General features: G+C 33.7%; 4 protein-coding genes across 4 annotated transcripts in view; all 4 read left to right on the forward strand.

Annotated features, from left to right (window-relative positions):
- Positions 1–12616, forward strand: part of LOC127452486 (syndecan-2-B-like) — a 662603-nt gene that overhangs the window by 158083 nt on the left and 491904 nt on the right. The window lies entirely within an intron of this gene.
- On the forward strand, positions 326–3044 carry LOC127452686 (zymogen granule membrane protein 16-like). Its single transcript, XM_051718308.1, has 3 exons — positions 326–380; positions 2292–2421; positions 2608–3044. Exons 1-3 carry the CDS (start codon positions 326–328, stop codon positions 2918–2920), a joined length of 498 nt encoding a protein of 165 aa, XP_051574268.1. The 3' UTR covers positions 2921–3044.
- On the forward strand, positions 5066–6538 carry LOC127452487 (zymogen granule membrane protein 16-like). Its single transcript, XM_051717946.1, has 3 exons — positions 5066–5160; positions 5515–5641; positions 5994–6538. The coding sequence occupies exons 1-3, from the start codon at positions 5106–5108 to the stop codon at positions 6346–6348; spliced, it is 537 nt and encodes a 178-aa protein (XP_051573906.1). The 5' UTR covers positions 5066–5105; the 3' UTR covers positions 6349–6538.
- On the forward strand, positions 8189–10094 carry LOC127452488 (zymogen granule membrane protein 16-like). The gene is made up of 4 exons (XM_051717947.1): positions 8189–8226; positions 8937–9028; positions 9399–9525; positions 9704–10094. The coding sequence occupies exons 2-4, from the start codon at positions 8974–8976 to the stop codon at positions 10044–10046; spliced, it is 525 nt and encodes a 174-aa protein (XP_051573907.1). The 5' UTR covers positions 8189–8226; positions 8937–8973; the 3' UTR covers positions 10047–10094.

Genomic DNA, 12616 nt, shown 5'->3' on the forward strand with positions numbered 1-12616 from the left:
AGCAGAAGCATTATATTAATAATGTAAACAAGGAAAAAAAAAAAAAACATCAACTAGTTTCTTACAATATATGCATATGCATGATACATGTATTTATTAGTGGCCATGACTGAACTGATTTGAATTGTGAAATCTTGATGGTTGGCAGTTGTGTCATGTATACTAGTTATATCATGTAAATATGCTTTTAACTGTAATGGAAGATCTGACATATTGAAAAACATTGCAAATGTTATTTAAATAAATAGTTGACAAACCAGGCCATGTTTTTCTGGTCTAACATAAGTCAGGAGTTCAGGAGAAATGCCTCATTGCTGGCATAAAAATGTGGCCCTGCCAGGATAAAGCTGTACTGCCCCAGCATGACAAAAGCAAAGCAAGTATGACAGATTATTAAAATGATGGATGATAGATGAGAATACTTCAGAGCGAAGAGATTGTAGAAGGCAAATATTAGTAACACACTTATTTACAAGTATATGTTGGTCCTATTTGTAATAGCCTATTCTAAAATGAACGAGAGAACCTCTTTAGACTTTATCCAAATGCATTAAATGCGTACAGCAAAATCTGAGCAGCTATTAGAAACAAAAGATACAAAAAATTTCTTCAAAGTCTTATATTTTGTAAATGGTAGAATAGGACTAAACACATCTTCTGGGAATTTTTGATAAAGTTCTGATAGCTTTCAAAATAACCTTAAAAACAAAAAAGTGGAAACTGAAGCTGGTGACTGTCAAATCTCAAACACACGATTGGTTCTTCAACATTCAATCTGAGAGTGTCAGAAGACGAAGACTGGAACACAAAGGGACAAAGTTTAACCAATAGAAGAGGTTGGACTATTGTAAGTGGAGAGTAGATGCAGATTCAGTCAACAGACCAGTTTCCTCAGATATCAACGGCAACTGGCTTAACTACAGGTAAAACTATTATATTTAGTTAAAAAAGTAAATGAGTAAACACACTGATATTTCTTAGTTCATGTATTTATTTTTATTTTGTGAATGTTATCAGATTGTTTAAAAAAAGATAGTGTGTCTGGACATAACTAAACACTGATACTTTAGCAACAGTTTGTCAGTAAATTACACCATTAATTTAAGGTGTACTCAATTAAATGAATGAATTCATTTCTGTTTAGTCATTTAGCACACACTTTTCGTCCAATACAATTTGCATTTTACACACTGCATAGAAAACTCTATATTGAACTAGAGTTACATGCTTTGCTTGGCAGCTCAAAGATTTTGTATCAGTGAGGTCATGAAATTTAGAAATAGCCTACAGATTATTTCTGTTTCTGTAGTAGAATGACAAAGACACACTGGCACCCAGTTTTTTTTTAGTTTTTTTTTTAATAATGAAGCATAATAACCCGAGAACCTTCAGAAGTTTAATAACCTCATTTGTTTTGATCTCCTTAGAGTGCACTGGACAACAACTTATCCCAAAATGCTGCATCATTTTCTGATTCTCTCTGCAGTTTGTGCCATGGGCATGCCAAAGCGTGCGTATCACTCACCCCACATCTGTGATTTAAGACTGTTCAGCTCAAACCAGATTGCTGAAATTCATTTTAAGGCAAATCAATTATATATATATATAATTATATATATATATATATATATATATATATATATATATATATATATATATATATATATATATATATATATATACACATTACATCAAATATATTCCAGCGCTGGTGGGGGCAGCAGAGACAATATTGCTGTATCGTTAGGTGACAGTATAGAGTCTCAGAACACTGTCATATCAGTAATAAAGAAGGCAAAAAGAGCCATGCTCACAGAACATTACCGAGTTTGCTACATCTTATGAAATAAATTCAAATATGCATAATAAATAAATCATACATTGTATTGGCTGATTTTGTGATTGTGTGTTATGTGTTTTCATCATTCTGTACAGTTCTGTTATGGGGGACTTTATAATTGGACATTCAAATTATAATTAGAAGTGTCTTTTGAAGTTAAGTAATCATAATAGTACTCAAAAGTAAAACATTGTCCTATTAGAGATCACTGTATTTTAACCACTTTAGATGGAAGTTATGGAGTCTATGCACTCATCATCTTATGAATAATATATATATATATATATATATATATATATATATATATATATATATATATATATATATATATATATATATATATATATATATATATATATATATATATATATATGTATATATATATATATTATGATTGAAAGATGTATGTGATTTTGTCACACAGACTTTTAGCTGTTATACTCTCTTTCAGCTTTACCTGACTTTTACTCTTATTCACTTGCTGTTGGGGATGGCAGTGGGAATGAATATTCCACTGCACACGAGGGTCACATCACTGGTGTCAGAGTTTGGGAATACTTTTGGGGAAGCTTTATCAGCGGGTAAGTTTGCTCAAGTACAAATGGACAGTCTGATTTTTCGAATAAATAATAGAAAAAGAGAAAATAAAATTACGTTTCTGAAAGATGGCATTGAATTCCATTTATTATTAAATGCATATGCATTCCATTTCTTGTGGTCTGTGTGTTTCTTTATTATCTATTTGATCTTTAATGACCTTTTTTTAGGATCCAGCTGAGATACGACAGTAACTGGACGGAAATCGTTGGTTCAAATTATGGCACTCCAATGGAGATGGAACTCTTTGACAAAGAATCCATTTCTCAGGTCTCTGGAAAGTATTACAATGGCTACATCTACGAGCTTATGTTTGTCACTAATCAGGGATGCTCCTTTAATGTGGGACTGCCTGCTGGAAGCTCGTTTAACTTCTACCCGACCCACAGAGAAAGTGAACTACGTTTTCTCAGTGGTCGACAGAATGGCGGTGGTATCACCTCCATTGGGGCTCACTGGGCCATGGTTCACAACTGTGTTTGAAAAAACTTAATCATTGCCCCAGTCATCTTCCTTCCTTCCCAGTACAGCAAACGATGTAGTCAATTATGAAAAATGGACAGCTAACAAAATTGTATAAAATATATATTAATAAAAACATATTAAAATGCTCTTATTGAGGAATGTTGAGGTTATTGGACTGTCCTCTGTGTTTTGCCCCTCTTATATAAAATTAGGGAATTTGTCACATCATCAGTCTAATTAAATGTTTGTTAACAACGTTATTTCATTTGTCTGGTCCTTATTGCTACACATTAGAAATTTGAGCAAAAAACTGTCTCTCATTAATCTCAAATTTCTTTGGGCATTTCCCTACAATTTTAAGTGTCTAGTCGGAACTAAGAGACCCTGCAATGCAACAAAACTGACAAAAAAATCTATCACAAAATCTCTTAGTTCATTCAAATCTGCAGTACCATGGTATGGTAATGATGTTTCAGATGGAATGATTATTATTGTGGCACTTTTATGTACATACTATGGCTCTGAATGATCACCATATTTATATACCATGGAATGTACATTACATTATCATGTTACATGTCCTAAAACTTGATATTACAATAGCATTGTGTCCAAAAACATTACAGTTAGGGAAGACAAGAACTATTATATGACTAACATAAAAAAAAAAAAAAAAAACCTTTCAATGACATTACCTACAATGACAGAAAACATTATAAAAATATGTATAACATAATTTTACACTATAAATAATTACACATTGTATATTGAATATCTAGCACAACATACATTATTATAAATAAAAAGAATCCAAAAATTGAAAAAAAAAAAAAAAAAGCTCTTATTAGTAATGCATTTCCTGCATATCTTTTATACATTTTACAATAGATGTTTTTATTGTCTGTCCTTCCATCAGATAGTTATGGTTTCTATTTCAGTGGGACTGCGTGTTTGTGTAAGAAACAATAAAGGACATTCTTTACATGCACAAATACCTAAAGAGGGAAGTCATTCAGCTACATTCCAGCTATCAATGTCATATGATTTGACAATACCATATACATATAAAAGAGTGAAGAAAGTTAATCTAAAACATTTGTCATTTTTCAAGAACTTTAAAACTTTATTAGCGACCAAAGCAAAACCGTACATAAATCAATAAAATAAATAAAATAGAACATATTCTTACTTGTACTTAGTATTTTATTATTATTATTATTAATCTGGTAAAATAAAATAAGTACAAAAAGGTATTAAGTCATGTTTTTCCTGTAAGGATGGTCTGATCAGCTGTTAGAAGTTCAATGATACACATAAGATACAAAACATTTTATTATCTTTTTTTAGCGCACAGTGGATTACAAGTAATCACACATTGGGTGTTTTCTTGCATTGATAATATTTTGCCTCTGACTGTTTTACTGTAAAGTGATTTAAGCACTAAAGTAAACTAATCTTAAATAGGGTAAAAAACATGTTATATACTGTATATTAAACAGGGTTTAATCTTGTACTTAGGACCAAATCTTGTTGTGAGTCCCAAAACATTCCATCTCAGGTGTGTCTTAAAACAGAATGGAAAACAAAGGCATACCATCTAACCAATAGAAGAGGTTTGACAACAAGAGAGAATATATGTTTTTTTGTCAGCAGACCGGTCTCCTCAAATATCAACCACATTAAACGTAACTGCAGGTAATGACATTATATTTCTGAAACAATGTAAACATTGTAAAAGTCTCTTTTTTGGTTTGTTTTTTGAATAATAATATACAGCTATTACTAATAAGATTTTTTTTTTTCAGGAACAGTGATTTATTATTTTCATGTTCATGGGTACATGCAAAACAATTATCATTATTTTGCAGCAGTTTGTCAATATGTAATGCACTTATTTGTTGGATACCACTTGCTCTTTTCATCCAAAGCAATGCAAAACAAATAGCAGAAATTGCTTGAGCAAACCAAGGTCAGGAGCCTCATTTAAGAACAAACAGCAGAACAACAACTACAGGACACAAAAGCTCAAAAAACTTTGAAAGTGATGCCATGCAAGTTACAGATCCAGTTGGGCTCTGTTCATGACTGGCATAAACTGAAAGCCAGTACATTTATGTATTCACTGTTTAATGAGTAAACACCTCCTTATCTGTTTTGTTCCTTAGATTCTTAAAGTGTGTGCTGGACAATAACTTATTGCAAAATGCTGCATCTTATTCTGCTTCTCTCAGGGATTTGTAAAGTGGCCATGGCTATGCGTGAGTATACTCACCACTCATAAGCTAATTAAATATGCAAAGTCACACTTCAAAAACTGATGTAAGGAATAAGTTAACTATACCTGTATAGCAAACACCTCATCAGGTTGAGCATACTGCCAATGGAACAAGAAAAATCTAATTAGTAATACTTTTTTAAAAACAAGATATTTATTGTACATTCTCTCAATAACTGCTCAACGATGAAATGGGAGAGTGACTTCAGCATACTTCACCCAATAACATAAGATGTTTAGGCAGACTCAATTGTAACATATTAGATTTGTTCTTTTAGCATTGAAAGACATACAGAGATTTGTCAAAAAGACTTATAGCTGTTATTCCCTCTTTCAGCTTTACCTCATTTTTACTCTTACTCACTTGCTGTTGGGGATGGCAGTGGAACTGAATATTCTACTGCACATGTGGGTCGCATCACTGGGATCAGAGTCTGGGAATATTCTAATGCACACATTGGTGGGTAAGTTAACCCATGTACCACTGGACAATGGACACTGATCATCCATACAGACCACTGTTTTCAAAAGAGCAAGAAAGGGAATGTGAAATTGTTTTATAAAATGGTTTTGAAAAATGAATAAAGCTTTAATAGTTGCATAGATGCTAAGAAAATTTCATTAAAAAGGGCTGCTTTAGAACACTGGAGTCACTGAAAACAACTGTCATTATTAGCAAGAAATGAGCAGCTTTTTGCTAATTGTGTCTTTGTACAGAATTATCTCTGGTTTATATAATATTTGATTTCTTATGGTCTTGTGCTGTATACACTGCATGATAAATCAGAATGCTGATGATGACACACATCTGTTTAGGATCCAGCTGAGATATGACCGTGACTGGACAGAAGTGATTGGTGCAAATTATGGCACTCTAATGGAGATGACACTCCTTGAAAATGAATCCATCATTCAGGTGTCTGGAAAGTATGACAACGGTTACATCTATGAGGTGATGTTTGTCACCAATCATGGGCGATCATTTAAAGTGGGGCAGCCTTCTGGAACTTCATTTAACTTCTACCCGACCCATGATGGAAGTGAACTGCGTTTCCTCAGTGTTCGACAGAATGGCAATGGCATCACCTCCATTGGCACTCACTGGGCTGTGTACTACACCAGTGCCAACAATGTAATGGCTTTGGGTAGTCCAAGCTCAGCTCTGCCTTGAAATAAATCAATTTTACTGAATTCTTCCTGCCAACACTAAGGAAATGTTTAACTTTTTTATTTCTGTTCACATTTTATGCAAACTTCTCTTTCAACATGATAATTACATGTTTTGTTCCTTTCAGCCTATACTTTATGTTCAGTGTAAATAGATGTTCCAAAATAAACTCAAGGAATCTTTATTCTGAATAAAAAATGAACAGCATTATTATAATTGTCTTGCCTTTATTACTACCCATTACACTTTGAGCAAAATTGTATAGGACATTTAAAGTCAACATGAGAAGGTCAGCCAACTTTCAGCAACTTCTTAATTGGTTTCATATCTACATTTCTGGTCACAGTCAGGGGTGGATTATGACTAGCAAGGGCCCCGGGGCCAATTTTCTTTTATCTGCTTTAATATTCTTTCTTTCTTTCTTTCTCTTACTGTAAACCCTGTAAATATGTCTAAATTCAAGCATTTAAAACTACTTTATACTTTCAGGCAAGTTTTTGTCAAACCAACATTACAGTTTGTCTTGACAAACTTTACGTTTCTAGATCAAAACATCAATATCTTCTTTTTCCCAACCACCTAAGCCCAGTTATTTATTTATTTTTTTTTTTTTTTGTAAAATTGGGGAGAAATGCAGTTATAGTAATGAATAGTATAATAAATGTTTTTGTTCGACAGCACTTTTTATACAAATCATAAAGCTTAACCCTATAAAGCCTTAAGTATGAAATAATAGTCAGAAAATGCTAATTTTTAAAGAGTGGCTAAAAAAAAAAAAAAAATGTAATTAGAAACAGGAAGGCAAAAGGGTGCAATAAGTGGGCTGATGGCCCTCATAGTCACAGGGCCCTATTGAGCTGACAGCTGTGGGGGCCACATATTCAAGCGTATATAAACATTTGTTTTCAAAGCTGATGGGCTGCCAGACCTTACACCTTACCATTTATACAAATATTTTTCATATTTCTTTTTTTTATAATTACAAACATGTTGTTGTTGTTGTTTATGTTTCAATGCATGGATTAGTGGTATTTTTTTTTACCAGGTTGGTAACTTATATGTTACGCCATGCAGTAAGTACAGTGCTGACTATTACAGGCTGATTTGTATGCAGAACATTTTGCTGTTAACGTTTGTAAAAGATCTGATGTGAAGTAAACAAGTCATCTGTATCCTCCAATGACTGGTTAGTTATTTCATAGAGAAACCACACAAATGTTCTGTGAATAAATTGTAGAGAAGCTAATATTAGCATATGTTTTTATCTGCCATGAGTCATTTGGAATCAATTTATTTCAAGTACTCTTATGTGTTCACGAGAAATGCCCCATTGTTATGTACAAAAACGTGGCACTGCAAGGATGAAGCTGTGTCGCACATACACGACAAGGTCAATGAAAATATAATACTAAAAAGCCAATACATTTAATATGGAAAGCTGAAAGCAAATATCAGTCCCACAAACATAGCCACCAAAAATAATGTGAATCCAATTAATCCACATTTATTAAAGGAATTCAACAAAATGGGAGCAGCTGTTAGAACCTGAAAGACACAAAAAGTGTTAATCTTTTATTTTTTAAGTACAATATTAGACTAAGCACACATTTCAGGTATTTTGGATTAAGTTCTGAAAGTTATTCTCAAAAATATTTTAAAGCAGAAAGTAAAAACTGAAGTTGGTGGCTGTGATATCTCTTGGAATATACACCACTGGTTGTGAGTTCTAAACATCTGAGGAGTGTCACAAATGAAACTGGACACAAAGGCACAATGTTTAACCTTTAGAAGTGGTTTGACAAGCAGCAGAGTCTTAACACAGGTTCAGTCAATTGACAAATCTCCTCAACAGGCTATCAACCACAACAGGCTTAAGTGCAGGTAGGTATTTATGCATTTCCTTTTCTTAGCCATCATATTTATCTATAGATGAGCATGTGTCTATGTATATATCAAAACACTGATTATTTATCAGCAGTATGTTAAATGAAATTTATTCATTAATTGTGTAACTAGCTGTCATTGGACATTTAACAGACATTTTTCATTCATTACTTAATTAAAATGAACTAAAATATCATTATTCTAGACCATTTTGTTACAACTTTATTTAATTGTGTTCTATCCATTTAAATGTGTAAAATGAAGGTTTATTTAATCCATTTGAGTTGGGACTACATTATTTATTTATTTATTTTATTTATTTTTTTTTTTTGTGGTGTTAATGTAGCATTGATAAAACTGGGCAGGGGATTTCAATTTCCACAAATCTCTTCCTATTCTCATCTAGCTCAAAAATGCAGAAAATAGCACTTAATTTCAACACATGTTCTCCCTATACAGTCAAATACAAAGAATGCTTTTATTAATACAACTATATTATGTTGGCTCAATGAAATAGACTTAATCTGAATGAAAGGGTAATGACATTTTTTAGGGTTGTGTGTCTTGCTCAGCAGCTGTAAGAACACATACACTGCGTCAGTAGTGTCATAAGCCATTGATACAGATTGTATAGTGTAGAGTAAAACACTGGCAGCCAAGAATTTTCAATTTAGTTAGTAAACATCTAATTTCTTTTATATCCTTAGTTTGTTTAGAGTGTGGTAGACAACAACTTATCCCAAAATGCTGTACCTTTTTCTGATTCTTTCTGCTGTTTGTACCATTGGCAAGACCTTGCGTGAGTATCACTCACAACACATCTGTGATAAGTATGCATTATCAAATAAATTCAGATATGCCTTAAACACATAAGTATTTTTTAATTGGTGGGGCTTATACACTTTATTATTATTATTATTATTATTATTATTATTAAGCATCACAGTCCTCACCATTCTGACTTAGCGATAGCTTTTGAAATGAATTAATAATGAAAATAAAATATGAACTGTTGCCCTAAATATGAAATGTGTTATTTCAATCTAACTTATAACACATAAACATGTATGCTAAACAGAAGTTATTTTATTGTTTGCCTTTATTAATTTATTACTTTTATTACATAAAGTATACAGTTTTGTCTCATAGCTGTTTACTCTGTCTTTCAGCTTTACCTGATCTTTTCTCCTACTCACCGGCTGTTGGAGGCGGCAGTGGGAGTGAATTTTCAACTGCACATGAAGGTCATATCACTGGTATCAGGGCTTGGGAATACTCTAACAGCTATATCACTGGGTAAGTTTGCTCAAGTAACAATTTACAGTCTAGATCATCTATACCTGTTACTATTAAAAAAACAGAAAATAAAATTTTGTTTTTGTAAAATGTTGAAAACATTTGACGAATTCTTCATGGTTTAGATTAAGAGTTACACTCTGTGATCTTTCTGTGCCTTGGTCACATATTTGTTTAGGCTCCAGCTGAGATATGACAGTAACTGGACGACAATGGTTGGTCAAAATAATAATGGCCATCCAATAGAGATGGAACTCTACGACAGAGAATCCATTGTTCAGATCTCTGGAAAGCACAATGGTTACGTCTACGAGCTTGTGTTTGGCACTAATCTGGGGCGCTTCTTTAAAGTGGGGCAGCCTTCTGGTACCTCATTTAACTTCTACCCAACCCACAGAGGAAGTGAAGTGCGTTTTCTCAGTGGTCGACAGGATGGCAATGGCATCACCTCCATTGGTGCTCACTGGGCCATACATAAATATGACACACCTGTGTCCACACCTGTGAATCTTATTGGCTAATAGTTCTGCCTTTAGATGAATCAGTTAATCTGATATATAGAAAAGATTATTTCTTTCTTTACTTTATCTTTAACAATTTGATGATATTGATGATGAATATTTATAGTAGTCTGTGTTAGGTTTAGGAGGTATTGTTATATAATCTCAGTCAGTTTGTTTTATTCAAGAAATTAATTTACTTGTCTTTATAAACAACTAATAATAATAATAATAATAATAATTTTTTTTTAAAGATAATGATAAATCTCAAAGATAATGTGACACAGTAATAAGGGGGTAGTATGATGTGCTCCCCATATACAGTATATATTACGTGATATTATTTGTTAGAAGAATGAAGTTAGCTACAGAGACATGCAAAATTAGTCAGATATCAAGGATCAATGTTTCACACAACAATGTGAGTAAAAGTTTGTTATGAAGAATGGAATGTCCCTGTACTTTACTTTCATGAGGACTGTTATGGTGTATTTTTTTTTTTTTTCAATTATGGTGATGATGATTGTTTTTATAATTTTATTTTATTTATTTATTTTATTTTATTTTTTTTACATTTTACTTTCTTGCTTTGACAATGTTTTTGTAAAATTTTTATCTATTTTTTTTCACATCAAAATATCTTCTGTGGAACTTGTAATACAATTAAATGCAAAATGTTGGAACACAACGTATTTATTTTTCCCTGCCATGTGACAGAACTGTCATGCAGAAAAACTCTCAAAACAACCTCTTTGTTCATTAGAAAGTGAAAAAAGACATTTGGCCTTTAATACAGTACAATATGCCACCAACATCAAATACATCAAACAAAAAAGACAGATTTTTTCAATCACATTCACTTTTAAACTCTGTTATGGAACTGATTTCCCCAGATAATATAAGTGATATCTAAATATCTTATAGTATTTTTGTTGCAAGAAACATTTTTGTTGTTGCGAGTGTCACATTTTTACCAGACACACAAATACACAGATACACAAAATCTGGCAATGAGTCATTGCTGTATCTGGGAAAAAACTGGTCTGACAGTGTAACCAAAAGTGCAAACACTGGAAAAGTATTGCTTCATGGTTTTGTGTGACTGAAAAACCCAACAGACTTACTGGACACCAAACACACACATCCTCATTTAGAAATGACTTTTTGAGTGGCCCTATGCCTTCATGTGGTTCTGGTGAAAAAAACAAAACAAAAAACAATTATATATATATATATATATATATATATATATATATATATATATATATATATATATATATATATATATATATATATATACGCGTATATATGTGTGTGTGTGTCTGTGTGTTTATATATTAATTCTGGTCCTCGAATCTGATTGGACAAGAGACGTTCTGTGAGTACTGATGTATCAGAACATCAGCAATCAGACGCTTCACTGTTTGTATCACTCCGCTTGTGTTCATGCCATTCTAAATGGTCGTGTCTAGAAGTTTCGTCAACTTCTTGCACATGCGCAGTCTGTTATGAATAGTCTAAGTATGTGTAACTACGTGCATCAGTAAACTATGTTTATCAAAAGAACAACATATAAAGTTAAAGATCAGTTTAAGATGGCTAGCAAAATAACAACGACATGCTCATGAACTGATTTTAATTTTAAACAATTTAAGCGTTAATTTTACAGTATTAAGAAGATAGCAACATATGTGTCGCAGTGATGTACTTGAGGAATCGAGAATGGGCGGCGAGCGCTTTTTCCAGTCGAATTATTAGTACCGAAGAACCGTCGGGAAACCCTCTTTCAGTGGTCTGAAAATTTTGTCCATGAGACACTGAAACGTGGTCGGGGCCCTGAACAAACCGAAAGGAAGAGTCACAGATTGGTGTAAGCAGAATGGTGTGGAAAAAGCCGTTTTTTTCTTGGGAGATTGGAGTTATATGGTTCTGCCGATAACCCTTTGTTAAATCCAGTGTCGAATAAAATTGAGCCGTGCCCAACCGGTCGAGCAACTCGTCAATCCGAGGCATTGGGTACGTGTAAAATTTGGACACAGTGTTCACTTTGTGATAGTCTACACAGAACTACCGGGCTGGCCCAATTGCTGTGCGACTCTTCTATTATGCCCATCTCAAGCATTGCCTTTAATTCTTCCTGAACAACCCTTTTCTTGTGTTCAGGAAGGCAATAGGGGTGGCTATGAACCACCACCCCCAGGGTGGTCTCGATATGGTGTTTTATGAGGTTCATGTGACCGGGGAGAGGCGGGAGCACGTCCGCGAATTCCACTTGCAACTTGGCCATGTCTGTGAGCTGTGACGGTGAGAGGTGGTCTCCACATGGGACAGGGGTAAATTAATTTGGTTTGAGAGTCACCTCCAGCCCGAGCTCTGCCCTCTCCGGAACTACCATTGCCAAGGCCACAGGGACTGCCCCCCTCCATGATTTTAGGAGGTTGATGTGCTAAATTTGTCATGCTCCGCCCCTGTCCGTTTGCCTAACCTCATAATCGAGATCTCCAACTCGCCGTGTGACCTCAAAGGGCCCTTGCCACTTGGCAAGTAATTTAGAGCTTGAGGTGGGCAGTAATACAAGCACTTTATCTCCC

Source organism: Myxocyprinus asiaticus, chromosome 15 (assembly GCF_019703515.2).
Source record: "Myxocyprinus asiaticus isolate MX2 ecotype Aquarium Trade chromosome 15, UBuf_Myxa_2, whole genome shotgun sequence".
Lineage (NCBI taxonomy): Eukaryota > Metazoa > Chordata > Actinopteri > Cypriniformes > Catostomidae > Myxocyprinus > Myxocyprinus asiaticus.